At 37.0% G+C, this 27577-nt stretch overlaps 3 protein-coding genes and 1 pseudogene across 4 annotated transcripts; 3 read left to right on the top strand and 1 right to left on the bottom strand.

Moving 5' to 3' along the window:
* Positions 1-1084: 1084 nt before the first annotated feature.
* Positions 1085-2860, bottom strand: LOC110631593 (uncharacterized). Of its 2 annotated transcripts, none has more exons than XM_021779466.2 (2): positions 2663-2860; positions 1085-1994 (listed from the first exon to the last, which is right to left on the bottom strand). In XM_021779466.2, exon 2 carries the CDS (start codon positions 1965-1967, stop codon positions 1278-1280), a length of 690 nt encoding a protein of 229 aa, XP_021635158.2. In that variant the 5' UTR covers positions 1968-1994; positions 2663-2860; the 3' UTR covers positions 1085-1277. The 2 variants fall into 2 exon arrangements, with proteins under 2 accessions (XP_021635158.2, XP_021635159.2); XM_021779467.2 differs by lacking the exon at positions 2663-2860 and adding an exon at positions 2094-2644.
* A 12063-nt stretch (positions 2861-14923) lies between these two features.
* On the top strand, positions 14924-16560 carry LOC110631592 (elongation of fatty acids protein 3-like). Its single transcript, XM_021779465.2, has one exon. The coding sequence runs from the start codon at positions 15223-15225 to the stop codon at positions 16135-16137; it is 915 nt and encodes a 304-aa protein (XP_021635157.2). The 5' UTR covers positions 14924-15222; the 3' UTR covers positions 16138-16560.
* A 494-nt stretch (positions 16561-17054) lies between these two features.
* Positions 17055-20812, top strand: LOC110631580 (probable 1-acyl-sn-glycerol-3-phosphate acyltransferase 4; annotated as a pseudogene).
* A 4146-nt stretch (positions 20813-24958) lies between these two features.
* LOC110631581 (pathogenesis-related thaumatin-like protein 3.5) lies at positions 24959-26251 on the top strand. The gene is made up of 2 exons (XM_021779452.2): positions 24959-25181; positions 25363-26251. The coding sequence occupies exons 1-2, from the start codon at positions 25133-25135 to the stop codon at positions 26049-26051; spliced, it is 738 nt and encodes a 245-aa protein (XP_021635144.2). The 5' UTR covers positions 24959-25132; the 3' UTR covers positions 26052-26251.
* Positions 26252-27577: the final 1326 nt, after the last annotated feature.

The following is a 27577-nucleotide window of genomic DNA, read 5'->3' as shown; positions in this document are numbered from 1 at the left end:
CATAGAGACCATCCAAAGCATTAAGGCAAACATAACCATAGAAACTATGAGTAAAACAACTCATCTCAAGTATAGCCAGTAACCTTACCTCCCCAAGAATCTGAGTAGAGTCACTAATCACCAGCAAGTTTGATAACAACAGTACCCACTTATCCAAGACTGCTATACTCGCTAAATGCCACAGGCCACTTGGAATCATGAGGCCGAAATAACTTGATTACCAGGACTACCACAATTCATACCTAATCCTCCTTCAAAAGTTTGCCAATTATTAAACCAGCATCAGTAATCGCATAACAGTGAACTGTCCACCAAACTAATAGTAAGGCACTCATTTATTGCTAAATAAATACAGGTACCTGTCCAACAAGAATTTCATTCTATAATTGACACATTGTGATACAAAATATAGAGCAACTATTACCGATGATCAGCAAGTGTTAATTGAGCTGTTAATTAATCACATCTACTAAATAAGCATTAAAAACCAATTACAAGAGTTCTTTAAAGAAAAGATCACAAATGAAATATAAAATCAATGTCATGTACAAATAAAAAAAATACCAAGGAGCCACCGCCAGATGATCATCAAATTCATAAATGAAAACTATACATCTCAGCAATTCAGCGAAAATACATTAACGACTTTAAAGAATAGCCAATTGTCAACCAAGAGAGACTAACAGGCCAATAAAAAACAGATAAAACACAATTAATTGAAGGGCATGAGGAAAAGAAAAAGAAAACAATAAAATAGAGTTAGAAGATTTGAAGTTCATGCATATCTTTTGCTACATAGTATTACTATTACCTGATTGGCCAACAACTTGGGCAATTCTTCTTGGCCTTATGATCACACTATGAACAGACAAGTTGGACTCAAATGAGAAAAGTGCAAGAGTTTCTAATTATGCTAGGAAACTCATGATGAGGACTGAAACCAGGAGAGCAGTGAGTCTTTGGTTCTCTGGAAAAAAATGTAGATAAATGAAAACTACTGTACTCTTAACAGCATTGCAGCTATTATGTGATAGCTAACTAGCTATAATGATCCATTACACAATATGACAAAGAACTTGCAATATGACTAGAAAAAACAAGCAAATCACATTCCACAAAGCTGATGAAAACATGGAGAAGCTACAAAAGTTCTGACAGTGTACGTTATGGACAATTTCCTTGTTACCAAGAAAAAAAAAATGCACTAACAAATTTACAAAGACATGAGAATGATAAGCCCAAAACATCCATTAGTAGGCTGTGAAAACTGACTTGGACTATTGCCAAATGAGAGCAAGAAGAACACAAAAACCAATAAACAAAAGTAGCCTCTTCAGATAATAATCTTGCTGTCCTTGCCCCTGGTGCTGAGGATATCCATATGCATGGCCGCCATGAAAAGAATTAGAGAACCCATATGGAAAGCCAGCAGCCGCACCATACATGACAGCATCAGGAAATCCATACAACTGAAGGTTAAAAAGTGAAGGGATGAGACCACCAAAAGCTGCAGACAATGTAAAATTCCCAAACCTAGCTGTTGCCATTGGTGCAAATCCTCCTAACCCTCCCATGAATCCAAATCCACGTTGGGCAAAATGATTTGGTTCTGGTGGAGGGGCTGTTTCAGGCCTCTGCCCGGCTGGGCGGTTAGGAATGTTAACACCAGGTATTGACTTTGATCTAGGATCAGTTGACGTTTTACCCCTACCATATAGGGGAACCAATTTCTCCTCCTGGACCAAAGCCTTACAAACGGGGCATTCCTTAGATTGTGAGTGAAAGTGGAGCCATTTGTAAAGACAAGGCCAGCAGAAAAGATGGCCACACAAAGTTACTATGGGGTCTTGAGCTAAGTCAAAGCAAATATTGCATTCAAAGTTACCAGCGTCACCATTAGTGTTGTTGCTAGAAAATGGGGGGTTTTGGGGTGGCCTGCTTGTTGATTCCCCAAACCCACTTGCCATCTCTGGACGATTACCCCAATCAAATGCCTGTAAATGACATACAAAATTAAATCAACACCAGCAACAACAATAATAATCTGGCATCAAAATTGAAGACTGAACAATTGGAAACTGCAATACCATTACCAAATCGTCCTGAGTACAACAGTCTATTTAAACTTGCAGATCTTAAATATGAGTTCTAAACCAAGAACTGTCCATGCAAGAGTATCCTTGAAACAGTCACAGAAATGGAACATCTTATAATAGCAAGGAACTCTATGGCTCCATTTCCAACGGTAAAATATGCCAAACACAAAAGGGCAAGAGGAGTTATCCAGGGCGGATTTCCGCAATTTGAATTCTATAGTCTTGTCATTTCTAATAACCAAACGGTTCATTAGAGTTGAAAAGTAGTATTTACCGGGAGAAAAAAAAAATCAACATTTCAAGCCACCAAATTAGAATCAAAACTCCAAAAATCCAACAAATTCAAAACACAAAATCCTCAGATCTCTCCCCCTCTCTCTCCAAAATCGCAATTGCGTGGGACATGTAACGACTTGATTGAAGGCAATTACTTCTAGAAGATCGAGGCAATAATTAACAAATGAAAGATTCTTATCCAAAAGCAAAACTGAATCCAGAAATTCAAACAGAAAATTTTATTATAATAAGAACGATAACAATAAGAGATTGAGATAGGAATTACTGACCTTTTTAGATAATTATATAGAAAAAAATATCGATCGATCCACGAACCGATCGATCCAAAAAGTCAAATGAAGAATGCGAGAAGCTCTGAAAATTTCTCAGAAATTGGTTTGACGACGAAGAAGAGTTATTATTTTCTTTTTTTCTTTTTTTTTCCCTTTTGTGTTTCTGCCTTTAGAAATTTCCCCTCCGAGTTACTTTCCTATGTTTTTCGCGTGCCATTTGTTTTTGGTATCTATCAGGTTTTTCACGTATCTAACAACCTCTTGACCCTCCTTGATTTCTGACCGACGGATATAGGTGTTGTTTTGCTAGTCCATTTTCCTACAGTGCACTTGGCCACTGGTGCATTGTGACTTGTTTTGATAAATTATTAGAATACGAAAGAAATATAATTTATCACTTAAAAAATTAATTATAATATTTTTTATGTTTATTATATTATAAAAAAATATTTAAATATTTTATTATTATTTACACCAATTTTTCGATATTAGAGTAATGTTATGGTGAAAATGCAAAGGGGTTGAAAAAAAAAAAGTTACTCTCATTTCTTTTCTTTATTTGATATCAAAATAAGAGAATTGAGTGAAATTAAATTTATTTTACCTTATCTCTCCAAAACAATTATTTTCTTACTAGGATGAGTACAATATATATATATATATATATATATATATATATATATATATATATATATATATATAAAAGGAAGGATTACATTTTAGTGCTATTGATATATATAACAATTAATGCATTATAATAAACATAATAACTTCTGTGGAGAGTTGAAATTAAGGGATTAAAAATAAATTTTTTATGTTATTCAAAAAATAAATTGAAATTTTGTTTAATTATTAAAATTTTTACAATTAGAACATATTATATTTAATTTTAAAATAATTTTTAATATTATCTAATTGATATGTTGAAGAAAGTATTTTTCTTTCAATATTAGCTCAAATATCAAAATCAAATAGTGCGAAACAACCAGTAAGAAATATTATAAATAAAATTATTATTGATTCACATAATTAAAATATTAGATAGAATTAAAACTCATCATAACATCTAAAGAAACCAAAAATAGTATATGTTTTTATTGCAATTCGCTGAAACATATATATCTTTGATGTTGACCAATCTCAATAATCAAAAGGGAAAGAAAAAGGATATAACTTGATATAACTTTTAAAATAATTAAAGTGATATAAATACAAGCCTCTCTTATTTTTCCCATTGAAAGCATTTTAAAAGGACAAACGAAGTTTTTTTTTTTTCTTCTATAAACGCAACATTTACTCAAGTAAAATCCAAATTTGTTAATTAAATTAAATAATACAAAAAAAGTGTAACACCCCGAAATTTTAATTTTTATGAGTATTTTGGTATTTTAATTTTATTTAAATTTTAGGAATTTTTTTGAGATTTTTCGGATTTTAAAAATCGGGTTCGATTTTCCTAAAATATAAACTTTGATGATTTTTAAAAATTAATTTAAAGACCACGTGGCAAAACTAAAAATATATTTGGAGTCTACGTATTTTTCTGAGTTTTCTGAAATTTTTTCGGAATTTTTGGACCTCGCTTTCGGTCCCGAGGCAGAGTAAAAATTTAAAATTTTGTATTCTGAATCGAACCGGCCGAATCGAACCAGACCGGATCGGACCGGTCGAATCGGACCGGCCTTTTCCTTTTTCTTCTTCCCTTCCCCGCGCGCGTCGTCCCTCTCCCTTTTCTCTCTCGTTTCTCTCTCCTCTCCACCCCCAGCCGCCGCCCAGCCCAGCCAGCAGACCGGCGCCGCCGCCAAACCGGCCACGCCTCAACGGCGAAACGCTGCAACGCCTGAGCGCGCGCCTTCAACTTCCGGCCAAATCCGATCCGCCACCAATTGACCGGGTCTTCTGTCCAAAATCATATACTCGTGAGCTTTCCATAGACACCAAGAACGCCGAAATCCATCGAGCGGATTGTCCGATTTTTGCTCGGGAAGATTTTAGCCCATTTCGACTTTTGGGCTAGATTTCTCAAAAATCGTGAATCCCACGAGAAAACCGAGGCCACCAGCACGCTCCATTCGTCGAGAGCTTCGCAACGACATAAATTTCGAATTTTTCCGACACCGTTTTTCGGTGGGTCCCACGGAACTTCGCAGTGTTTTTCCGAGCATTTAATGAGCTTAGAAAATTCTGAAAAATTTATGTACTAACCCCCGTGTTATGGGCTTCGTGTAGGTATCCTCGATTCGCGGAAATTCGACAGTTGACCAAGATGCGTAAATTTCGGGCGAACGGACGTTCTGGGAAAAGTCTCCGAATTGGACCAAGGTTTTGGCTAGCCCCCCATTGTCAGACGTCCCAAGCGCGTTCCCGAAGTCGGCATCGGCAAAGGTAAACCCGAACCTTACTTTTTCGTAATTTTCTAGTGCTTAAATAGGATTAAAAATCCATAAAATATTCGTGGTAGCTTAGAAAATTACGATTCTTTTTGCAATAGCTTAGTAATATTGCTAAGGACCGCGGGGCAAAGTTTTATAATTTTTAGAGCTTGTTTGGGCAGTTTTTGCAAAAATGATCAATAATAAGGACTAAATTGAAATTTTGCGTATTGTGATGGATGACTTATTTGATGGGCCCAGGAGGGGCTGTGTGATATGATTGAACTGTGGATATATGGATTGTGAGTATAGAAGTGTGTTTTGAACCCTTTTGCAGGTTGGGTAGGTCCTAGGTATAGGGGAGACTCTGCGGATTTTCGCACGACTTAGGGCGTAATTGGTCTTTTTCTTTGTTTGTATTGAGTCGATTGTATTAAATAATTGTAATATAATTGTCGTGAGCGGAATGACCTTCTTCCTCCGCCCAGCCACCACAGTGATTATCGTCAAGTCTGTGAGTAAAATATTAATTTTAATTGTAATTTCGATATTATTATATGTCAGTATGCCCATGCATCACTTATATGCATATAATTATGTAGTTAAACTCTAGGCACGATTTATGTTGCATTGATAACTGTTAAAGTGCCATGAATGTTGTTGCGGTAATTTGGAGCAGTGTGCGTGCGTTGGCGTGCGTGTTATGTGGTGTGGACTATGGATAGGGCGGGTAGTCACGGCTTGAGTTCTTCAGGGACCCGATCCTTCGAGGGTAGTCACGGCTTGAGTTCTTCAGGGACCCTCGATTTGGTTATTAAGTGGAAGTCCAGTGAGTTCTTCACGGCACGGGTTGGATTTAAGAGAGTGTATAGGGATCGGCTCCCATATATTATGATTGATGTTACGAGTGCGTGAGTGCTCCAAATTACCTTTTGATGTTATGATGTGAAAATGTTGTGTATGTTGCATTTCACTCCACAAAGTTGCATTAGTACTAGACAGTTATAGAGATTATAGTTAAGATTGATATTTTACTCTCCGAGTCGACGCTCACTCTGTTCAAAAATTTTTACAGCCACAGGAGGATATTTTGTTCAGGTTAACTCGCTTTTTACCTCGCAGGTTGTTTATCAATATTGTGTAATTTTAATTACTCCTAGAATTTCCGCATGTGTTAGCAGTATTTATTTAAATTTGGTCTGTAATATTTTTACCATGTTGGACCTGTAAACTTAAATATGTTATGCATGTTGATGGATTGGATGAGGGAGCTGAGCTCCCATTTATTTTATGTTGATGAGTATGTGGAGGGTGAGCTGAGCTCCCCAATTGAGTATTTATTGTGTTTACAGGTCGGGTGAGTCAAAAACTCCCCGTTGGAAAGTCCATTTTATGGCCGGACTCTGTCCGTTTATTTTCTTGAAATTGGGCCCAAATGGGCCTTAGAGTTGGGTTAATGAATAGTTAAGGCTTACTACGGGCCTCGGGGGCTTTAGGCCGGCTCAGGTCCTAGTGCCGGTCCGGCCCATAGGTTGGGTCGTGACAAATGTGGTATCAGAGCTTAGGCTCCAGATTCTTAGGGAATGTTGTCTAAAGTGTTGGGAAGAGTCTACTAGGAGTCACATGCGGAAATATAGGGTCCACATTCGTCTTGCATCGTCATCTTTGCTTCTAGTTTCTGCTCCATATGTTATATATAAATATGAGTCTATAGAGCTGTATAATGTGCAGTTTTGAATTTTGTGGGCTAATGCTGCTGAATTTCAGGAAAATGCGTAGAAGCAGGAGGGCTGCCATCGCACTGTAGCAGATGTGCCCGACGAGGTGTCGGCCACAGGATGGCGCCGCCCAGGAGGCGGGGTAGGAGGCCTCGAGCTGCTCAAGTAGAGGAGCGACCAACCCGATCTGAGAGCAGTCCTTTATGGCACAGGTCCCATGGACCCCATGGCGCCTACTCTAGCTGGTGCGAGAGAACCATCGACATGATGGCTCGAGATATGGTCCATCCTCCACAGGCAGCGATCCACCGCACCAAGAGAGGAATCTTACAAACAGATCATAAACTTCAAGAAGTTGGAGCCCGGTACTTATGATGTGTCAGACGACGCATATCGGTTTTTGGATTTCTGCAGACGGCGAGGAGCAATTACGATTGGTGATAGAAGATTGATAGAGTGTATGCAGCACGTCATAGGGCCCATGCCTAGGCAATGGATGAATGACTACGTGTTACCCCGGATGGAGGGTTTGACATGGGCTCAGTTTGTGGAACTTTTTATCAATCGGTTTGTGCCAGAAAGCTTCAGAGATCAGAAGCAGTGGGCCTTTGAGGCCTTAAGACAGAATGGCAGGTCTGTAGATGAATATGCTACAGAATTTCTGGAATTGAGCAGATATGCCCCTGCAGCAGTAGCTACAGAAAAGATGAAGGTGAAAAGATTCCTAAAGGGGCTTGACAGGAGGTATGCGAACCTGGCCATGATGTCTGATCAGTCTTTTGATGTGGTGGTGGATCGAGCCAGACAGATTGAGGTTAGCTATGCTGTGGATGACAGCGGAAGAGCAAAGAAAAACAGAGCAGAGGGTTCTTCAGGTGTTCCCCACATGGGTACTATGGATAGTGGTGGCCAAACTACTTACAGAGGAAGAAGCAGAAATAAGAGGAGTGGTTTTAGACACAAATCCCGAGGGTTCAGACCAGGGTACGGATCCAGCAGTGGTAACAGTTCAGGGCAAGGCGATTACGCTCGTTCATGATCCTCTTTGGCACCGTGCACAAAGTGGAAGAGGACATTCAGACCTTGTTTGATGGGGTCGAGTATGCTTGTGTGTGGCCAACCGAGCCACTTTGCTAGAGATCGCCGTTTGATGAGCCACGGATGGGGTCACGGGGTTCATTGCAAATGTTCCTCGACAATTGTATCCGGTGCTTCCAACATGGCAGGTGATCGATTCGTGGGCCGAGGACAAGGGGATGTGGATTTGGAGGCGGTCGAGGTAGAAGTCGATCAAGGTTACGCCACTCAGGGTAGGGGTCAAGCTCGGGTTTTCACCCTGACCCACCAGGATGCTCAAGCTTCAAATGCAGTTGTGGCAGGTATTCTTCTGGTCTGCTCTTATGAGGCTCGTGTTTTGATAGATCCGGGTGCTACGCACTCATTTGTCTCCCCTGTGTTTGCCATGAGGTTGGGTAGAAACCCTACAACTTTAGAGTGCCCTTTGTCAGTAGCTACCCCACTTAGTGACAACATAGAAGTAGACATGGTATTTCCGGGTAGCCCAGTGGTAGTGGATGGAAAGATCCTCCCAGCAGACTTGGTTCCTCTACCAGTAATGGATTTCGATGTAATCCTGGGGATGGGTGGTTGGCAACTCATTATGCCACCTTAGACTGCAGGAACAAAAAGGTATACTTCCACATACCTGGTGTGGAAGAGTTTAGCTTTGATGGTGACAGGAGCGTGGCTCCATATAATTTGGTGTCAGCAATTAGTGCCAGAAAAATGTTGAGGCGTGGATGCCAAGGGTATTTGGCATTGGTGAGAGATACATCTGCAGAAGGTGTCAGCATGGAAAATGTTCCTGTTGTCAGAGAATTTATGGATGTCTTCCCAGAGGAGCTTCCAGGGTTGCCACCAGGAAGGGAAATAGAGTTTTGTATTGATGTTGTGCCGGGTACAAACCCCATATCCATGCCACCTTACAGGATGGCACCAATGAGTGAAAGAGCTGAAGGAGCAACTACAGGAGCTTTTGGACAAGGGTTTCATACGTCCGAGCACTTCACCCTGGGGTGCTCCTGTTCTATTTGTGAGAAAGAAGGATGGGTCATTGAGGTTGTGCATTGACTACAGACAGCTGAACAAGTATCCACTTCCTCGGATCGATGATTTGTTTGATCAGCTCCAAGGAGCTAGATTCTTTTCCAAGATAGACCTGCGATCAGGCTACCATCAGTTGAGAATCAGGAATGAGGATGTGTCCAAAACGGCTTTCAGGACAAGATATGGTCATTATGAGTTCTTGGTGATGTCTTTTGGACTCACTAATGCACCAGACCTTCATGGACTTGATGAGCAGGTGTTCAAGCCATTTTTGGACCGTTTTGTCATCGTATTCATAGATGACATTCTGGTATACTCTCGGACCGAGGAAGAACACGTGTGGCACTTGAGGATGGTGTTGCAGACTTTGAGGGAGCACCAGCTATACGCCAAATTTTTGAAATGTGAATTTTGGCTAGAAAGCATCTCATTCTTGGGACACGTGGTTTCTAGAGACGGTATTCAAGTGGATCCCAAGAAAATTGAAGCTGTAACTGATTGGCTTAGGCCTACAACAGTCACTGAGGTGCGAAGTTTTCTGGGTTTAGCTGGTTACTATAGGCGTTTTGTACAAGATTTCTCCAGAATAGCGGCTCCCCTAACTAAGTTGACCAGGAAGAATGTTCCATTCATTTGGACAGATGACTGTGAGGAGAGTTTCCAAAAGCTTAAGGAGTGTCTAACCACTGCCCCTGTGTTGACACTACCTGTGAGTGGTGAAGGATACACCATGTATTGTGACGCCTCCAGAGTTGGCCTAGGGTGTGTTTTGATGCAGAATGGAAAGGTAGTGGCTTATGCTTCAAGGCAGCTAAAGAGGCATGAGCAGAACTACCCCACCCATGATTTGGAAATGGCGGCTGTAGTCTTTGCACTAAAAATCTGGAGACACTACCTGTATGGGGAAATGTGCGAGATATACACCGACCATAAGAGTTTGAAATACATCTTCCAACAGAGGGATTTGAACTTGAGACAAAGGAGATGGATGGAGCTTCTGAAAGACTATGATTGCACCATCCAGTACCACCCTGGGAAGGCCAACGTTATGTGAGATGCCTTGAGCGAGAAAATCTTACAGCGGATTTGGCGCACATTTCAGTAGAGAGGAGACCATTGATTCAGGAGGTACATGAGTTGATGGATCAAGGTTTAATCCTAGATCTTTCAGATGAGGGGGTATTGTTGGCTCACTTTTCAGTGAGGCCAGACTTGAGGGATAGAGTTAGAGTTTCCCAGCACAGAGACCAACAATTGATGAAGATCATAGAAAGAGTACAGCAAGGTGAAGGTGGTGAGTTTGGGTTTGCCAATGATGGGGCCCTAGTGCAAGGTTCTAGGATATGTGTGCCCGATGTGGACAATCTCAGAAATGAAATCATGCGAGAGGCACACTACACACTGTACAGTGTCCACCCAGGTTCCACCAAGATGTACCATGATGTGAAAGATAGCTACTGGTGGAATGGTATGAAGAGAGACATAGCAGACTTTGTGTCCAAGTGCTTGACTTGTCAGAAGGTGAAGTTTGAACACCAGAGACCGTCAGGGAAGCTGCAAGAGCTCCCTATCCCAGAATGGAAGTGGGAAATGATCACTATGGATTTTGTGACTGGGTTGCCTCGTACCACGCGAGGATATGATTCGATATGGGTAATTGTAGACCGCTTGACCAAATCAGCTCACTTCTTACCTGTGAAGACTACATATTCTGTGGCACAGTATGCCCGGCTCTACATTCGAGAAATAGTCAGATTGCATGGAGTTCCGGCTTCCATAATATCTGACAGAGGGCCCCAGTTCACTTCTCGGTTCTGGAGAAAGTTGCAGGAGGCACTTGGCACACAGTTGAACTTCAGTACAGCCTTCCACCCTCAGACAGACGGACAGTCCGAAAGGACAATCCAAACACTGGAAGACATGCTTCGCATGAGTGTCTTGGATTTTGGAGGTCAATGGGATGAGCAGCTAGCTTTGGTGGAGTTTGCCTACAACAACGATTACCACTCCCAAAGATAGGGATGGCACCCTATGAGGCACTATATGGAAGAAAGTGTAGGTCTCCTCTGTTGGACAGAAATGGGGAAGCGAAGGTGCATGATGTAGACACAGTGCAAGACACTTGAGAGATGGTTCCCTTAATCGAGCAGTGAAAATAGCTTTCGATGGCGTAAGAGTTATGCACCCAGACGAAGGGATGTGGAGTTTGCGGTGGCGACTATGTATTTACAAGGTTTCTCCAATGAAGGAGTCGTGAGATTTGGAAAAAGGGCAAGTTGGCACCTCGGTATATTGGACCTTTTGAGGTTCTTGATAGAGTTGGGGCGATTGCCTACGGTTGGAGCTACCACCTAACCTTTCTCACGTTCATCCCGTGTTTCACATCTCCATGCTCAGAAATACATTCGATCCTTCTCATGTAATCTGCGGGATGTGATAGAGCTAAAAGAGAACTTGACATTTGAGGAGCGACTGTAGCCATAGTGGACTACCAAGTGAGACAGTGAGATCAGCATCCCTATGGTTAAGGTTTTGTGGAGAGTCGATCGGTGGAAGAGTGCACACTGGAGTCGAGCGGGACATGCGTAGCAAGTACCCTTACTTGTTCAATGTATAATCATGTGCTTTATTCGCCTTGTGTAAAAATTCGAGGCGAATTTTACGTAAGGGGGAAGAATGTAACACCCCGAAATTTTAATTTTTATGAGTATTTTGGTATTTTAATTTTATTTAAATTTTAGGAATTTTTTTGAGATTTTTCGGATTTTAAAAATCGGGTTCGATTTTCCTAAAATATAAACTTTGATGATTTTTAAAAATTAATTTAAAGACCACGTGGCAAAACTAAAAATATATTTGGAGTCTACGGATTTTTCTCGAGTTTTTAGAATTTTTCAGAATTTTTGGACCTCGCTTTCGGTCCCGAGGCAGTGTAAAAATTTAAAATTTTGTATTCTGAATCGAACCGGCCGAATCGAACCAGACCGGATCGGACCGGTCGAATCGGACCGGTCTTTTCCTTTTTCTTCTTCCCTTCCCCGCGCGCGTCGTCCCTCTCCCTTTTCTCTCTCGTTTCTCTCTCCTCTCCACCCCGCGAGCCACCGCGCCAGCCGGCCAGACCGCGCCACCGCCCGACCAAGCCGGCCGTACGCGCGCCCGAGCAATGGAAACGCAGCTGAACGCCCTGCGGCGCGCGCCGCTTCGACTTCCCCGGCCAAATCCGGCCGATCCGGCCACCAATTGGACTGGGTCTTGTATCAAAATCATCTACTCGTGAGAGCTTTCCATAGACACCAAGAACGCCGAAATCCATCGAGCGGATTGTCCGATTTTTGCTCGGGAAGATTTTAGCCCATTTCGACTTTTGGGCTAGATTTCTCGCAACCGTGAATCCCACGAAAACCGAGGCCACCAAAGACGCTCCATTCGTCGAGAGCTTAAGCGACATAAATTTCGAATTTTTCCGACACCGTTTTTTGGTGGGTCCCACGGAACTTCGCAGTGTTTTTCCGAGCATTTAATGAGCTTAGAAAATTCTGAAAAATTTATGTACTAACCCCCGTGTTATGGGCTTCGTGTAGGTATCCTCGATTCGCGGAAATTCGGCGATTGGCCAGATGCAGAATTTCGGGCGAATGGACCGTTCTGGAAAAGTCTCTGAATTGGACCGAGGTTTTGGCTAGCCCCCCATTGTCAGACGTCCCAAGCGCGTTCCCGAAGTCGGCATCGGCAAAGGTAAACCCGAACCTTGCTTTTTCGTAATTTTCTAGTGCTTAAATAGGATTAAAAATCCATAAAATATTCGTGGTAGCTTAGAAAATTACGATTCTTTTTGCAATAGCTTAGTAATATTGCTAAGGACCGCGGGACAAAGTTTTATAATTTTTAGAGCTTGTTTGGGCAGTTTTTGCAAAAATGATCAATAATAAGGACTAAATTGAAATTTTGCGTATTGTGATGGATGACTGATTTGATGGGCCTGGGAGAGGGTGTGATATGATTGAACTGTGGATATATGGATTGTGAGTATAGAAGTGTGTTTTGAACCCTTTTGCGGGTTGGGTAGGTCCTAGGTATAGGGAGACTCTGCGGATTTTCTAAACGACTTAGGACGTAATTGGTCTTTTTCTTTGTTTGTATTGAGTCGATTGTATTAAATAATTGTAATATAATTGTCGTGTGAGCTGGATGACCTTCTTCCTCCGCCCAGCCGCCACAGTGATTATCGTCAAGTCTGTGAGTAAAATATTAATTTTAATTGTAATTTCGATATTATTATATGTCAGCATGCCCATGCATCACTTATATGCATATAATTATGTAGTTAAACTCTAGGCACGATTTATGTTGCATTGATAACTGTTAAAGTGCCATGAATGTTGTTGCGGTAATTTGGAGCAGTGTGCGTGCGTTGGCGTGCGTGTGATGTGGTGTGGACTATGGATAGGACGGGTAGTCACGGCTTGAGTTCTTCGCTGGGACCCGATCCTTCGAGGGGTAGTCACGGCTTGAGTTCTTCGCTGGGACCCTCGATTTGGTTATTAAGTGGAAGTACGAGCTGATTTCTTCGCTGGAACCAGGTTGGATTTAAGAGAGCTGTATAGGGGATCAGCTCCCATATATTATGATTGATGTTACAGGGTGCGTGAGTGCTCCAAATTACCTTTTTGATGTTATGATGTGAAAATGTTGTGTATGTTGCATTTCACTCCACAGGTTGCATTAGTACTAGACAGTTATAGAGATTATAGTTAAGATTGATATTTTACTCTCTGAATCGAACGCTCACTCCTGTTCAAAAATTTTTACAGGCCACAGGAGGATATTTTGTTCTGGGTTAACCTGCTTTTCTACCTCGCAGGTTGTTTATCAATATTGTGTAATTTTAATTACTCCTAGAATTTCTGCATGTGTTAGCAGTATTTATTTAAATTTGGTCTGTAATATTTTTACCATGTTGGACCTGTAAACTTAAATATGTTATGCATGTTGATGGATTGGATGAGGGAGCTGAGCTCCCATTTATTTTATGTTGATGAGTATGTGGAGGGTGAGCTGAGCTCCCCAATTGAGTATTTATTGTGTTTACAGGTCGGGTGAGTCAAAAACTCCCCGTTGGAAAGTCCATTTTATAGCCGGACTCTGTCCGTTTATTTTCTTGAAATTGGGCCCAAATGGGCCTTAGAGTTGGGTTAATGAATAGTTAAGGCTTACTACGGGCCTCGGGGGCTTTAGGCCGGCCCAGGTCCTAGTGCCGGTCCGGCCCATAGGTTTGGTCGTGACAAAAAGATTGTCTTTTGCATGGTTTGTCAAGAATTTCAGAAGGAAAAAAAAATAAAAAGAGTTATAAATGAGGAAGGTCAAATAATTAATTGTTAATTCTTAACTTTCAACGATTATTTGGGCTTTTACATCAGTCGTTGATGCGCGTGTGCGTGTGTGTTTATAGATATGTGCTAAGATTTAATTCAGTCAATAATTATTTGAGTGTGATTATTAATAAAATAACTCCTATACTCCAGTATGTATGTTTACTTTATGACATAAAAAATGAAAAAGCCTTGAACCGATTGAGTTGATCGGTGTGGTCTAGTTAAGGTTTCATGTGGGGCATGCCTAGAACTAAACTTTCGAGCTCTCATATCGATTGTAGATACATGTGTGCATGAATTTATAGATATATGCTAAGTTTTTACTCAATTTACTTTACGATGTTAAAAAAGAAAAAATCTTAACTTTTAATAACGAATAATCCTAATTCAAATAAACTCATCTGGTAACAATTTCACCATTTAATTTAAGTTATTAATACAATAATGGTTGCTGACCTTTATATTATAAGTCATCCATTAATATAATTAGTATATATAAAATTTTATTATACATTAATCGTAAATAAAGTCATCCATTACATATAAATAATAAGCCTTATATGAAAATGAGAAAAATTAAATGCATATTAGGATTTGATAAAAAAAAATGAGAATGAAATAATCAGATTGTCGGTTCGATTATTTTATTTATATTTGAATTGAAATTGTGTAAACTAATTCATATAAAATAATAAGAAAATAATATACACGCCAAGGTCAAGCCACATTTGCAAGTTCCATGAAATTTGTGAACTTTTTTCCAATCCTTATATATGCAATCTGCTGTGCTGACCTCTAATTCTAATTGCTCCTTGCCTTTCATTCTCATCGCCTGAAAGTTTTTTTGTTTTCTTTCCCCATTTCTATGTTATCTTTCTAAGCCCTGACGCTCTTCAATCCTTTCTTTGATTTTGCAATAAACAAGAATTGGCTAGCTACTATAATCAGATTCGCAATTCTGCTAGATTGTTTAAACCCAAGTTATAAACATGACACTCTCCGCGTTACAGGGCTTCAAGCATTGCTTAGCGGAGCACCCATCAATAGTAAACTTCCGGTGGAGCATTACCCAGACATGGGGCTCCACCTGGTTCTTTATCTTTTCTGCCATAGCCATCTACATCGCCGCCTCTGTCACCCTCCACATCCTCCTCTCCCTTCTCCTCAGCCGTAGCCGCCGTGTCTCACTTGGCCCCATCCCAGCCATCCACAGCCTCACCATGGCGCTTATCTCGGCCTTCATTTTCATCGGTATACTTTTCTCAACCGCCGCCGAGATCCGCGACACGCGATGGTTCTGGCCTCGCACCAGGACCACAACTGCGTTCCAGTGGCTCCTTTGTTTTCCACTTGGGACGCGCTCCACCGGCCGCGTCTTCTTTTGGTCCTACGCTTTCTACCTCTCTCGGTTCCTTCACCTATTCCGTACATTCTTCACAATCCTCCAGCACCGTAAACTCTCCTTCTTTACGCTCTTTAACCAATCCATTCTCTTGTTCATGTCCTTTCTTTGGCTCGAATTCTCTCAGTCTTTCCAAGTGTTGGCTATACTCCTGACAACTTTATTATACTCTCTGGTTTATGGGTACCGGTTTTGGACTGCAATAGGGTTGCCAAGGGCACATTTCCGTTTTGTAGTGAACTTGCAGGTTGTTCTTTTGGGTTGCAATCTACTCTGCCATTTTGGAGTGCTTTTCTTGCATTTCTTGAAAGGTGGGTGCAATGGGATGGTAGCTTGGGGCTTAAACTCTGTATTGAATGGCGTGATTCTGCTGTTGTTTTTGAGGTTTTACGTGAAGTTACATTTGATAAAGAGGAAGGCCAGCATGGTGAGTGAATTCGAGGGTTCTTATTCGCTGCATGTGCACTCTGCTTCGGAGATAAGGAGTGAAAAAGCGAGTTGATGAGTTCACCTGAACTAGGTTCTCCTTCCAAGTTCCCCCCACCCCTCCGGATTCATGTGTACAGAAACTGTATTTTCTTGAATCTTGACTTGTAATTATGTAAAGAAATTAATTGTATTATAATCATATTATACAGAACTGGGTATTTCCAATACAGGAGAAGCAGTTGGGTAAACCAACATCAGCAATTTTGCTGGGTCAACGCGATGAAAAGGCAAGCCGCCCATCTCCGCTGGCTGCCGCCTCATTTCTTTATCTTTTATTTTTCTTTATTATTAATTTTTCTCTTTCTCTTTCTTGGGTGCTGGTCTTCTGTTTTCACCATTATTAATTTCCTCTATAACTTTCAATGCCTTGTACAGGTCGTATAAGTTAAGATTATATATAGACAGAGATTGCAGTTGATAAAAAATTAAATAAAAACTTTTTCGCGTAGCATTTATAATGAAAACGGAGCATTTTCAATCCCTTAAGTTATATATGCATGGCAGAAAACCAGAAATTATCGCCGCGGCTTGTTCTTTCATTTTTAACGTTTTTCTTCTGGTGTCCTCTCGAAAGTAATTATATAGTGCAACAGAGCGACTAATCAATAAGAAGTAAACATGTGTATATAAATAAGTGCTACAAAATTATAATAAAAAAAATTTTTACCTACATATAAATACTTAATTAAAAATTACATACATAAATTTTAATATAAATTTATCATGATAATTGACTGTACAGGTAAGAATTACTTGTGAGAATTGCTCATTATAAATTACTTGACCCAGAATCAGAACTTCATAATATAATTTTCTCGTTGTGGCAGGGAAAACAATGAAAGAAGCTTCTATTCTATATCAAAAGTCCCAACCTTTTCAGGTTCACTCAATTGCAACATAAATCGGCTCCGGCTAGTAAAAGATTATGGGCCCAACTAAATCAAGCCCATCGTAGGTTTAAATTCGGGGAATTCATGATCCGCCTATTTGGCCCACCGAACTTCCAAACCAGATCTCGTCAGGGTTGAATCAGCTGATTATCGACAAACTTTAAAAGACTTGAGACTTTTTGACTTCTTGAAAACGAAAAGGTACATGGTAAGCGTATGGGATTGATCGCTTCAAATCATTCCAGCCAGACTCTGCATCCAGGTCGCAGTCCAAATGGAAACCAACACAATCTTAACAATTCCCGAGTTGGCTATTTGCTTCAATGGAATCAAAAGTGACACTCCTTTGCGTCCTCTTTTTTGACTTTTTTTTTATTGTTATTGATTTTTTAAGGCTTTTAGCAAATGAGGTCCAATTAATCGAAAGTTATCGAGGTGGCGGCCTTGGTTTTCCTCTCCTTGCGATTTCCTCTCCTTAATGTAGATTCCAAATTCCCTATTTGATTGACCTGCTAGTACAGTCTTTGCATAGATGGAGAAGACTTCATCTTTTTGTATTGAAAGTGACTTCTTCATTTTTCTCGCATCTTATCCGGAGACGAGGTAACACTACTGCTCTCTATTTTTATCTCTATTTCAATTCTCTATTCTATGAGATTCCTTTTTTTTTTTTTTTTTTTTTTGCATACTTCAGATTTTGCTACTTTGGTCATTGGAGAGCAGAAGTTTTCTAAACTCCGTTTGCTCATGTGAATGTGTTGCTTTTTTTTTGTTACTTTGCTGTTTGCTTAATTTCACCGACGGCAAGTAAATTTCAACTATGGTTAAATTTTAATTAGTATCATTACTTTTTTTTAAAAAACAAATTTATTTCAGCAAAATCACTGTTGCTAGATTTTAATAAATTTTCAGCAATTCTAATAAAAAAGTTATACTAGAAGTTTTTTTTTTTTAATCAGGATATCAAAATTTTAAAGTTTAGTGACCTTATGAAATTCAGTAGCAAGTTTAGTGTGCATGGGTAAAATTAACCCATTTTTTTAGCGTATTATGACAATAACGGTTGCAGTTATTGTCTTGGGAGAGAATTGCTTTAGCTTCATTGGTATTTTCAGCGTAATGGCTGAAAAGTTAAATTTTTTAAATCAAATCCAATGGTTGATAATGGATGTAAAATCAGATAACTGAGTACATTGGATTAGTTTTACTGCTTTATGCTTGGACTGAAATTTTTTCTGCTCATAATGCAGAGTGCTTTTTTGGAATTCATATATAGGTTATGTTTATGCTGTTGAAAAATTATAGCATGAAACCAATGTATGTTGAACAGTTTTATTATAATTGCTTATTGAAGTGGGTCCTATTGATCATGGCGGGATAAAACCGTTATGTGTATATCGTTTTACCAAACAAAAATTCAAGTTACAGTGGTTAGGTGGTTGTTCCTTCTTTTTGTAACTAAAATGAGCACTCTGCCTAGTTTTCGGGCTACCAGATTTCTGGTTCATTTCCTGCTGATAGAGCAAGAATATCTAATTCTTATTACTTTGGCCGGCTTATTCCTAACTGCATATTTACAATACAAACATGGTGATCAAAAGAACTGATACTACCACTTGGATTTGTAACCTACATGCTAATGCTCACGATTATATTGACTTAATTGATATCTTGTCTGTACTTTAATCTTTAGCATTAACGCAAGGCTATCAGTAGTATCTTTTCTTGTTATCAATGCCTTTGCTCAGCCCAAAGTAATTAACTTCCCAGCAACAGGGCTGTTAGCTTGAGTCCTACTCTTGAATTAGATACACAACTAGTTGGTTGTTTGATAATGAGTAATAACTTATTGTTTAATTTGCTTATGACATTCCCTAATATTTTTTTGTGTGCATTCCAATCTTTCTATAAAACGATAAGGAAATCTCAAGTAACTCTGATGCACATTCTATTGCAGCTCGCCTTAGGCAGAAGGAAGGTCTTTATATCAGATCCTGGAAAGAGATGGAAGTTCTAAAGCCCATTAAAACTACTGATAAACAAAAACACTGCCCCTTAACGCCTTTTAGGTTTACAAGGGGTCTCATATGTCTGCTGCTGTTTCTTTCCACGTCTTTTATGCTTTTAGTGTATTTTGGGCCTCTGGACTTAATAAGCCGGCTTGCCAGCTTACACTATGGCAGAAAAGTAGTCTCATTCGTGTTTTCTATTTGGCTAGCTTTGTGGCCTTTTCTATTTGAAAAGATAAATGGGGCTAAAGTTGTATTTTATGGGGATGCTGTCCCAGCAAAAGAACGTGTATTGATTATTGCCAATCATAGAACTGAGGTTGATTGGATGTACTTGTGGAATCTTGCATTGCGGAAAGGGTGCCTGGGCTCCATTAAGTATATCCTCAAGAGCAGCTTGATGAAGCTACCTGTCTTTGGTTGGGGCTTTCATATTTTGGAGTTCATTTCCGTTGATAGGAACTGGGAAGTTGATGAACCTGTCATGCGTCAAATGCTTTCAAATTTTAAGGATCCTCAAGATGGCTTGTGGCTTGCACTTTTTCCTGAAGGGACTGATTTTACGTACATCCTTTGTTCCCATTTTCCTTCTTAATGTTCCATGTGCTTGCTTTCTTCCATTCTTAAATTTTTCTAAGCCCACCAAAAACCTGAAATAGTTTTGGTAGCAAATAAAGAAATTTATAATAGAGTAATCCATGGGTTCTGAGCATTCTAGGATATATTTTTCACATTTGATATGGTGCTTTCATATAAGATTTATTATCAGACCATTTAAGATGTTTAAATTTTGCTTGCATTTTACACAGAGAACTGAAATGCCTAGGGAGTCAAAAGTTTGCAGCTGAAGTTGGACTTCCTGTGCTGACAAATCTGCTGCTTCCAAAAACAAGGGGTTTTTGTCTTTGCTTGGAAGTCCTTCGGAGTTCCTTGGATGCAGGTTTTCTTCAACTAATTTTACTGTTATATATTTGATTGGAGGGAACAGTATTTGTAGCATTTGAATGGAGAATATCCAGAAAGCTAAAAACAGCAGGTTTTAAATCAAAACAACTTTTGCAGCAATAACTGTTATACTTGCATGATTTTTTAAATTTATATAGTTTGGAATTTGGATGAAAGAAAGAATTCTTCTACTGCAATAATTCTATATTGCACGCATCCTGATATTATTGTATGCTTGTCATTTCTCTTACAACTGCAGCTTATGACCTAAGTATTGCATACAAGCATCAATGCCCTACCTTTCTGGACAATGTATTTGGTGTGGATCCTGCCGCAGTTCACATTCATATTCGACGTATCCCAGTCAAGGATATCCCAGACTCTGATAGTGAGGCTGCTTCTTGGTTAATGAACACCTTCCAGCTCAAGGATCAGTTGCTCTCGGATTTCGAAACTCATGGTCATTTCCCTAATGAAGGAACGGAGGGAGAACTTTCTACATTGGAAATGCATGGCAAATTTTACAATGGTAATTTCCTTGACTGCCATATTTACTTATCTCACCCTTTTTTCATCCGTTTGGTTCAAAATTTATGTAAGTTTAGCATGTTCATTTCTTGCCTTAGCTACTTACTATAAAATTCAGCCACTGCCAATTTTAGGCTCTCTTATGCCAATTTTTAGCTACAAGAAAATCTAGTAATGAATAGCCTGTCACAGAATATGATCAAATATACAAATGAGATCTTATGTGAACCTTATTGCAAATTGATAGGAACTTCTATGTTGATAATTGTTTTTCCAATGTTATTGGGTAAAAGGTGAAAAATATATTTGACATTAATCCTTGTTCCCCTGGAATTTTAAAGCATTCAAGTTTATACTCAAAATGATTTATGTAAAGCAGAAAATCTTGATTACTTGTACCATGAAGGATAGTGTTTTGATCCTGTTAAAAGGTGCAATGTGAATTTGTATTAGTGAGTACCACTGGTTTATTTTTACGGTTCATTTGCATGTTCTAATGTTACTTCCTAAACATCCGCCTTTATGTAAACAAAGTCGTCTGATCATCTTCCTCTAAATAATTACAGCCCAGGGCCCCAGTTTTTGAACTCTAATCCCAAATCTATGGTTTAGTTGGGCTGGATCAGTGTATATCGTATGCAAACTGCTTGTTTAAAATCCACTCTAACCTATGATTGGGCCTGGTGTGGCAACCAAGTTCAGTACAGAGAATAGGAGAAACGCAGACCAGTAATGATTGTGAACAATAATGATAGGTGGATTAGCTGTAGTCCTTTATGATGAGCAATGGAGTACCAAAGAATAGCTAAAATCTTAAGGGGCTTAGAAGTTAGAAGGTCCCACCCATGAATAGGATGGTAAATTAGATCATGATGGGATGATGCGGTGCATTACCTGCTCTTGTATTGTTGAATGCTGCCCTTTTCTCCGACTCTTTTTATCACTTGCTTCATCTTGTCAATCCCTCGCCTTAGCAATTAGAAATAGGCATGAAAACATTCCAGACATAGGTGGTCGTAGCTACGTGAGGATGCCGTGGAAGATAAAAACAGTTGCAGTTGATAGGGTTTTGTCACATATGGATAAAAGATTCCTTTTTAAAAAAAGATTGATCTTGTCAAACGAAGGGAAGAAACAAATAGAGAAAGGGAAGTAGGAGGATGTCATCAAAATCACCTGAGTGTCAAAACAATGCTTCAATTGTCATCATCGAGTTTGGAAGTGCAAAACATGTGGCTGCAACTATGCAATAGACCCCTTATCTTTATTTGTTTATTTGTTTATTTATTTTTTGCTGAAGCGTGTATTAGGCTTCCTTGGTGATGCTAACTTGGATTTTTAACCTGTTCGGTAATGCGCTACGATGCTATGAATGTAGCTTCCACTTTCCTTTTCCATTATATATAACTGTAAATAAGCTGCGTTTTTCTAATCACACCAATAGATGGAAAGAATATGAATGCCCTAGATGTACGTGTTTTATATTAAGTGTTTGGTAAAATTATATTTAGCTGTTGCTGTTAATATGTGAAATGACTAATAAGGACATATATCATATAGTTTATTTTATTATTTAAATAAATATAAAATTATAAATTTATTACATTATATTATTTATTTTATTATTAAATTAAATATATAATTATTAAATTAATATATTATATTATTTAAATAAATATTTAATTATTAATATTTTATAATATATCATTTATTTTATTATTGAAATATAGATAAAATAATAAAATAATTATTATTGTTAATAGAAAAATTTATAATTAATTTTAAGTTTTTTGATATAAATAAATATTTTTGTTTTTTATTATATTAAAAAAAATTTTTTTAAGTTGAAATACATTTATTAAAAATAAAAAAAAAATAAAAAAAAAAAAAATAAAAATATAATAAATTTTTTTTTTAAAAAAAAAAAAAATATATAAAAAAAAAAAAAAAAAAAAAAAAATTCAATTTTTTATCAATGAAAAAAAAAAATAAAATAATAGATATAATAGTGCGATGATTGATGTATCACATGGATTTCATCATCTTTTTTATTTTTTTTTTTTTTTAAAACATTCTTAAATTTTTGTTACTTTGGTTGTTTTTTATTTAAACAATGACCAAACAGAGCTCTCAATATAAAATATATAGCGCGTTTAATAAATTTTTCAATTCTAATCACGCCAATAGATGGAAAGAAATGTAGATGTTGCAGATGTACATTGTCACATTCCATTGAGGTGTAGAGTGTGTGTTAAGTATGGTGGCTTTACACATTCAAAAATACAAATACTCAATTAATAATGTTTAATTTTATCACAAGTGTTTTCCGATGAAAGTCACATTTAAAAAAAAAGAACTATTTTCGGCGGACGGTGAACAAAGAAGGAAAAAGTGTGTTTGGTGGGGGCAGTTGGCGCGAAGAAAAAAAGACATGGAACAGAAAAATTTAAAAAAAAAAAAAAAAAAAAATAAAAAAAAAAAAAAATTCATTTTGCTTCATTTTTTTGTTCAAACGTCAAAAAAATAAAAAAATGATGACATGACTGGTCAGATGGTCACAATAACAAATAACAATAACATCATATCCATCCATAGACGTTTTTTCGTTTTTTAAAGTTATTTTATTTATAATTATGTGTCATTTTATAAAATTAAAAATATTAATTATTTTTTAATTTTATTTTTAAATATAAAATAAAAAATATTTTAATTAAATTTAAAAAATATTTTATTATAATTTAATTTCTTCTTTAAAGAGTAATAAGAGATACATGACAAAATTTATTGGCCAACATATCTTGTTAGTGGGTGATGTTGGCAATAAAATCTTGATTCTAGCTGTGCTTATCGCTTATTTGTTGGCTGTTTTCTTTTTTTCAACAAATACGGTGATTTTACATGATATGTAGTCCACTGTCAAGTCTCATCTCCCATTCACAATCATAATTTTCCATTTTTAATAAAAATTAAAAAAAATAATTTACACATTTTAAATTTTGATTTTTTTTTTAGTGTAGTTCACTTTAATTGAAATTTAAATTTTAAACTTTATAATTCTAAGATCATTAATTAAAATTATTATGAATATGGACTGCAATCAATCGCAATAATTGCTCATTTATTTATCTCTACCATGTAAATCACCATGTTAGGAAGGACAAGGCCACAGCAACTACCCCCACCATGATTATTTTGGTTGCTTTGAAATCAACTAAAACATGTCGGTTCTGGATATATAATTACTTGTGAATATTAAATGGGAAAAACAAAAAGGAGTAAATTAATTGAGAGAAAATGAGATGGAGATGGGGAAGTGAATCAAGTGATCTAGGGGAAGCACGTTCAATGTTAACTGCCCTGAAGACGTGCGAGAGTGGGACTGACTGTGGGAGGTTGTGCTGATGTTTGCCACGTGAGATATCACCATTGTTATTTCTTAACGCTTCAATACTCACAACTCGCTTTGCCTCTCTTGTGTAGGACGACATGGGCAATGTTAATCCTTGGTCTCTCACGTGACCTGATACCATTTCCGCTGAGGCTAATGCATAAACAAAAATAAACCCAACATATGTGATCTAAATCGTTAATTTAATTTCATATACAAATCACTTGAATTTTCTTTTATTTTTTTTACACTCTCGCCAGCTGGAAGAGACCGTTATGTCTGTCCTAGTTCGTTTAAATTGATTTTAGTCTAAAAAATAATAATAATAATAAAAAAGTTTTGTTTTGGCTCTGTATGTGACACCTGACAATCAATTTTTCTTCTAAGCTTCATTGGATCCTCCACTTGAATTATTAGTTGGGGGTAATATTCTTTTTTGGATGAGCTGGAACAGAAATGACGAAAATTTTTAGACCGTTTCAGATTGTAACATAAACAGAACACAAATATGATTTTCAATTCAAATTTTATTCCAATTTGAAATTGAATTACAATTAGTCTAATTTAATTGGGACTAAAATTATATACTCTTCTCTTTTTTTTCCTTAAAAAATTTTTTAAAAAAATCAACCATTAAATTATTCAAATCAATTGGAATAAAAATTAAAATTAAAATTAAAATTGAATAAAAAAAACTAGAATTAAACTCAAAATTAAGAGATTTTGTAATTTGATTTTTAAACCCTTAATTTCAAAGAGTAAAATTAATAATTTAGACATGAAATTAGACTGGAGTCATACCATGCATGCTAGTAAGCATATGTATAAATTTTTCGTAGGGAATTTTTTAAGTAGTTCCAAAAAGAACCTGACTTTTGCTCTCAATAAAAAGAACTTTGTTTTACCATGATCACGAAAAGAAAGGCCAAATTAGTAAAAACAAGAAAAGACATAATTAACCAAGTAATTAATGAAAGACTCCAAATTAATTAGTACTAGTGCATATCATATCTACTATCCTTCCAAAGAGAATCAAAATTCTTATAATGATCATGGAAAGAAAGTAGCTAATTAAATTAGTAGGAAGCTAAGGTGGGTGCCCAAATATAAATTCAATGCTCTCTATAATAACTTCCACGACTTCAACCACAACCACTCTAACCTCCTCTTGTTTGTATACCCGCACAAATCTCAAACGGGAATCTTCTCTTCTCTTCTTTTTCTTTCTTTGATCCTCGCTAAACCCAAATGGCGATAAGTTCATGGTGTTTTCTTCTCCTTCTTGTCTTTTCTTTAGGTAACTATTGCATTGCTTGCATACACTTTTCCATCTTAACTGCCATTTTAGTTTCTGGGTTCAAATCTTGCATCTTCTAGTGATTTGTAATTATTAGTAAAACACAAATCTAACTGACAGATTATCACAAGTTAATCCAAAAAGGCAAGAACTTAATTATTTTTCTATCACAAATATGCAGGCAACCTAGCAAATGCCACGGTTTTCACTCTCCAAAATCTCTGCAGCTACACTATATGGCCCGGAACTCTCTCTGGAAACGGTGCTGCCACTCTTGGTGACGGTGGTTTTGTTTTGCCACCTGGTTCATCGATCCAGTTCCAGGCTCCACCCAATTGGTCCGGTAGGTTCTGGGCTCGAACTGGGTGCGCATTTGATGATTCAGGAGCTGGAAAGTGTGCTACCGGTGACTGTGGTGGCACATTAAAGTGTACAGGAGGTGGAGCTCCGCCGGTCACCCTCGCTGAGTTCACTATTGCCACGAACCCTACTGACAAGGATTTCTACGACGTTAGCCTGGTAGATGGATACAACCTTGGCTTAGGTGTGAAGGCATTGGGTGGTTCCGGTGATTGCCAATACGCGGGTTGTCTGGTGGATCTTAATGTGAACTGCCCCGCAGAGCTACAGATGATGGATTCGGGCTCGATTGTTGCCTGCAAGAGTGCTTGTGCAGCGTTCAATTCACCAGAGTTTTGTTGCACCGGTGACCATTCGACACCGCAGACTTGCCCGCCAACGAAGTACTCGGCATTGTTCAAGAATGCATGCCCAACAGCGTACAGTTATGCTTATGATGATGCATCAAGTACTTGCACTTGCTCCGGGTCGGATTACCTGATCACATTTTGTTCCAACGGGTCTGGATGAATATCATTTTGATGGATGCTCCATGGTTTTGTTCGTTGGTGGGTGGGTAATTAAGAAATGTGAATGATAGTTTAATTTGATTTACAGGGTAGTTTACCATACATGGAATTTTTAAGGGTATTAGCAATATTTGTGATATTATTGATTTATATGGTAGTTTATCTTTAAACTTTAATTCAGTAGTATTAAACTTATCTTTAAGACAATTCTAGTCATTAAGTCTTATGGTTTGGCAAGTGAAAAGTGATTTGAGATAAACACTACTTCATATCCTTTGAACAAATACTTGTAAGTTATTAATAGACTTAGTGTAATAATTATTAAAATTATCTTTAAAATTACAAGTGGAAAAAACTTACTCAAACATTATTTATTAAAAATTTAAGATAAAATATGTAAATTCTATTTATTTTATGTCTGTAATGTATTGAATCTGAACAAAAATTTCGTTTATTTGTTTACTCCATTTTCCTCAGAATGGTAAGATACGATGCTGCTGCAGTTGCTGGAAACCACACTAACGCTAAATGAGTTAGGGGGTTTTTTTTTTTCATTGCAAAAGTGATGATAGATGACAAACAAAAAAAACTAATATATATTTTTGCAAGCTCAAAAAAAAAAAAAATATAATTGAATGGGCATATGATATGATACCCACCAATGTAGTTTCTTTTTTTTTTTTTTTTTTTTTTTTTTTATTTATATTTTTTTTTTTTTTTTTTTTTTTTTTTTATTTTATTATTTTTTTTTTAAATAATTTTTTTTATTTTTTTTTTTTTTTTTTTTTTTTTTTTTTTTTTTTTTAATTATTTTTTTTAAATTTTTTTATTTTTTATTTAAAAAATAAATATAAAATATTTATTTATAAAAAAAAAAAAAAATTAAATAAAAATTTTTTTTAAATATAAATAATATTTTTATTATTTTATTTATATTTTTTTATTTATATTTATATTATTAAATTATATTATTTTAATAATTAAATAAAATAAATAATAATATAATAATAAATATAATATATATATATTTTAATTATATAATAATATATATAATATATTATATATATATAATATAATAATATATAAATAATAATTTATATAATTATAAAATAATAAATAATATAATATATAATATATATATATATTATATATCATATATCAACAAAATATAATATAATATAAAATTTAAATATAATTTTATTATCATCTTAAAATAAAATATCATATCACATATCATCACATTCAATCAAATCTATCACAAAACAATCAATTATTTCAAAAACCAAATTCAAATTTAATCCCTCATCATCTAATGCAGGCAACATCAATTGGCTCACATGTTGATCTGAGATACAAATTGGTTTGATCTTCTTTTTGTTACATGGAAGTAAAGAATCCAATTTCAGAATTTGGTTTCGAAATTTTCAAAAATAACAGAAACGCCTAATTATATAAAAAAAAATCTTAGATTCTCGGATTACGGGCAAGGAAAACCAAATTTATTGCCCTGCAAGTCCAATGCCTCGT

Source organism: Hevea brasiliensis, chromosome 12 (assembly GCF_030052815.1).
Source record: "Hevea brasiliensis isolate MT/VB/25A 57/8 chromosome 12, ASM3005281v1, whole genome shotgun sequence".
Classification (NCBI taxonomy): Eukaryota; Viridiplantae; Streptophyta; class Magnoliopsida; order Malpighiales; family Euphorbiaceae; genus Hevea; species Hevea brasiliensis.
This window is presented reverse-complemented; position numbering and strand designations above follow the sequence as displayed.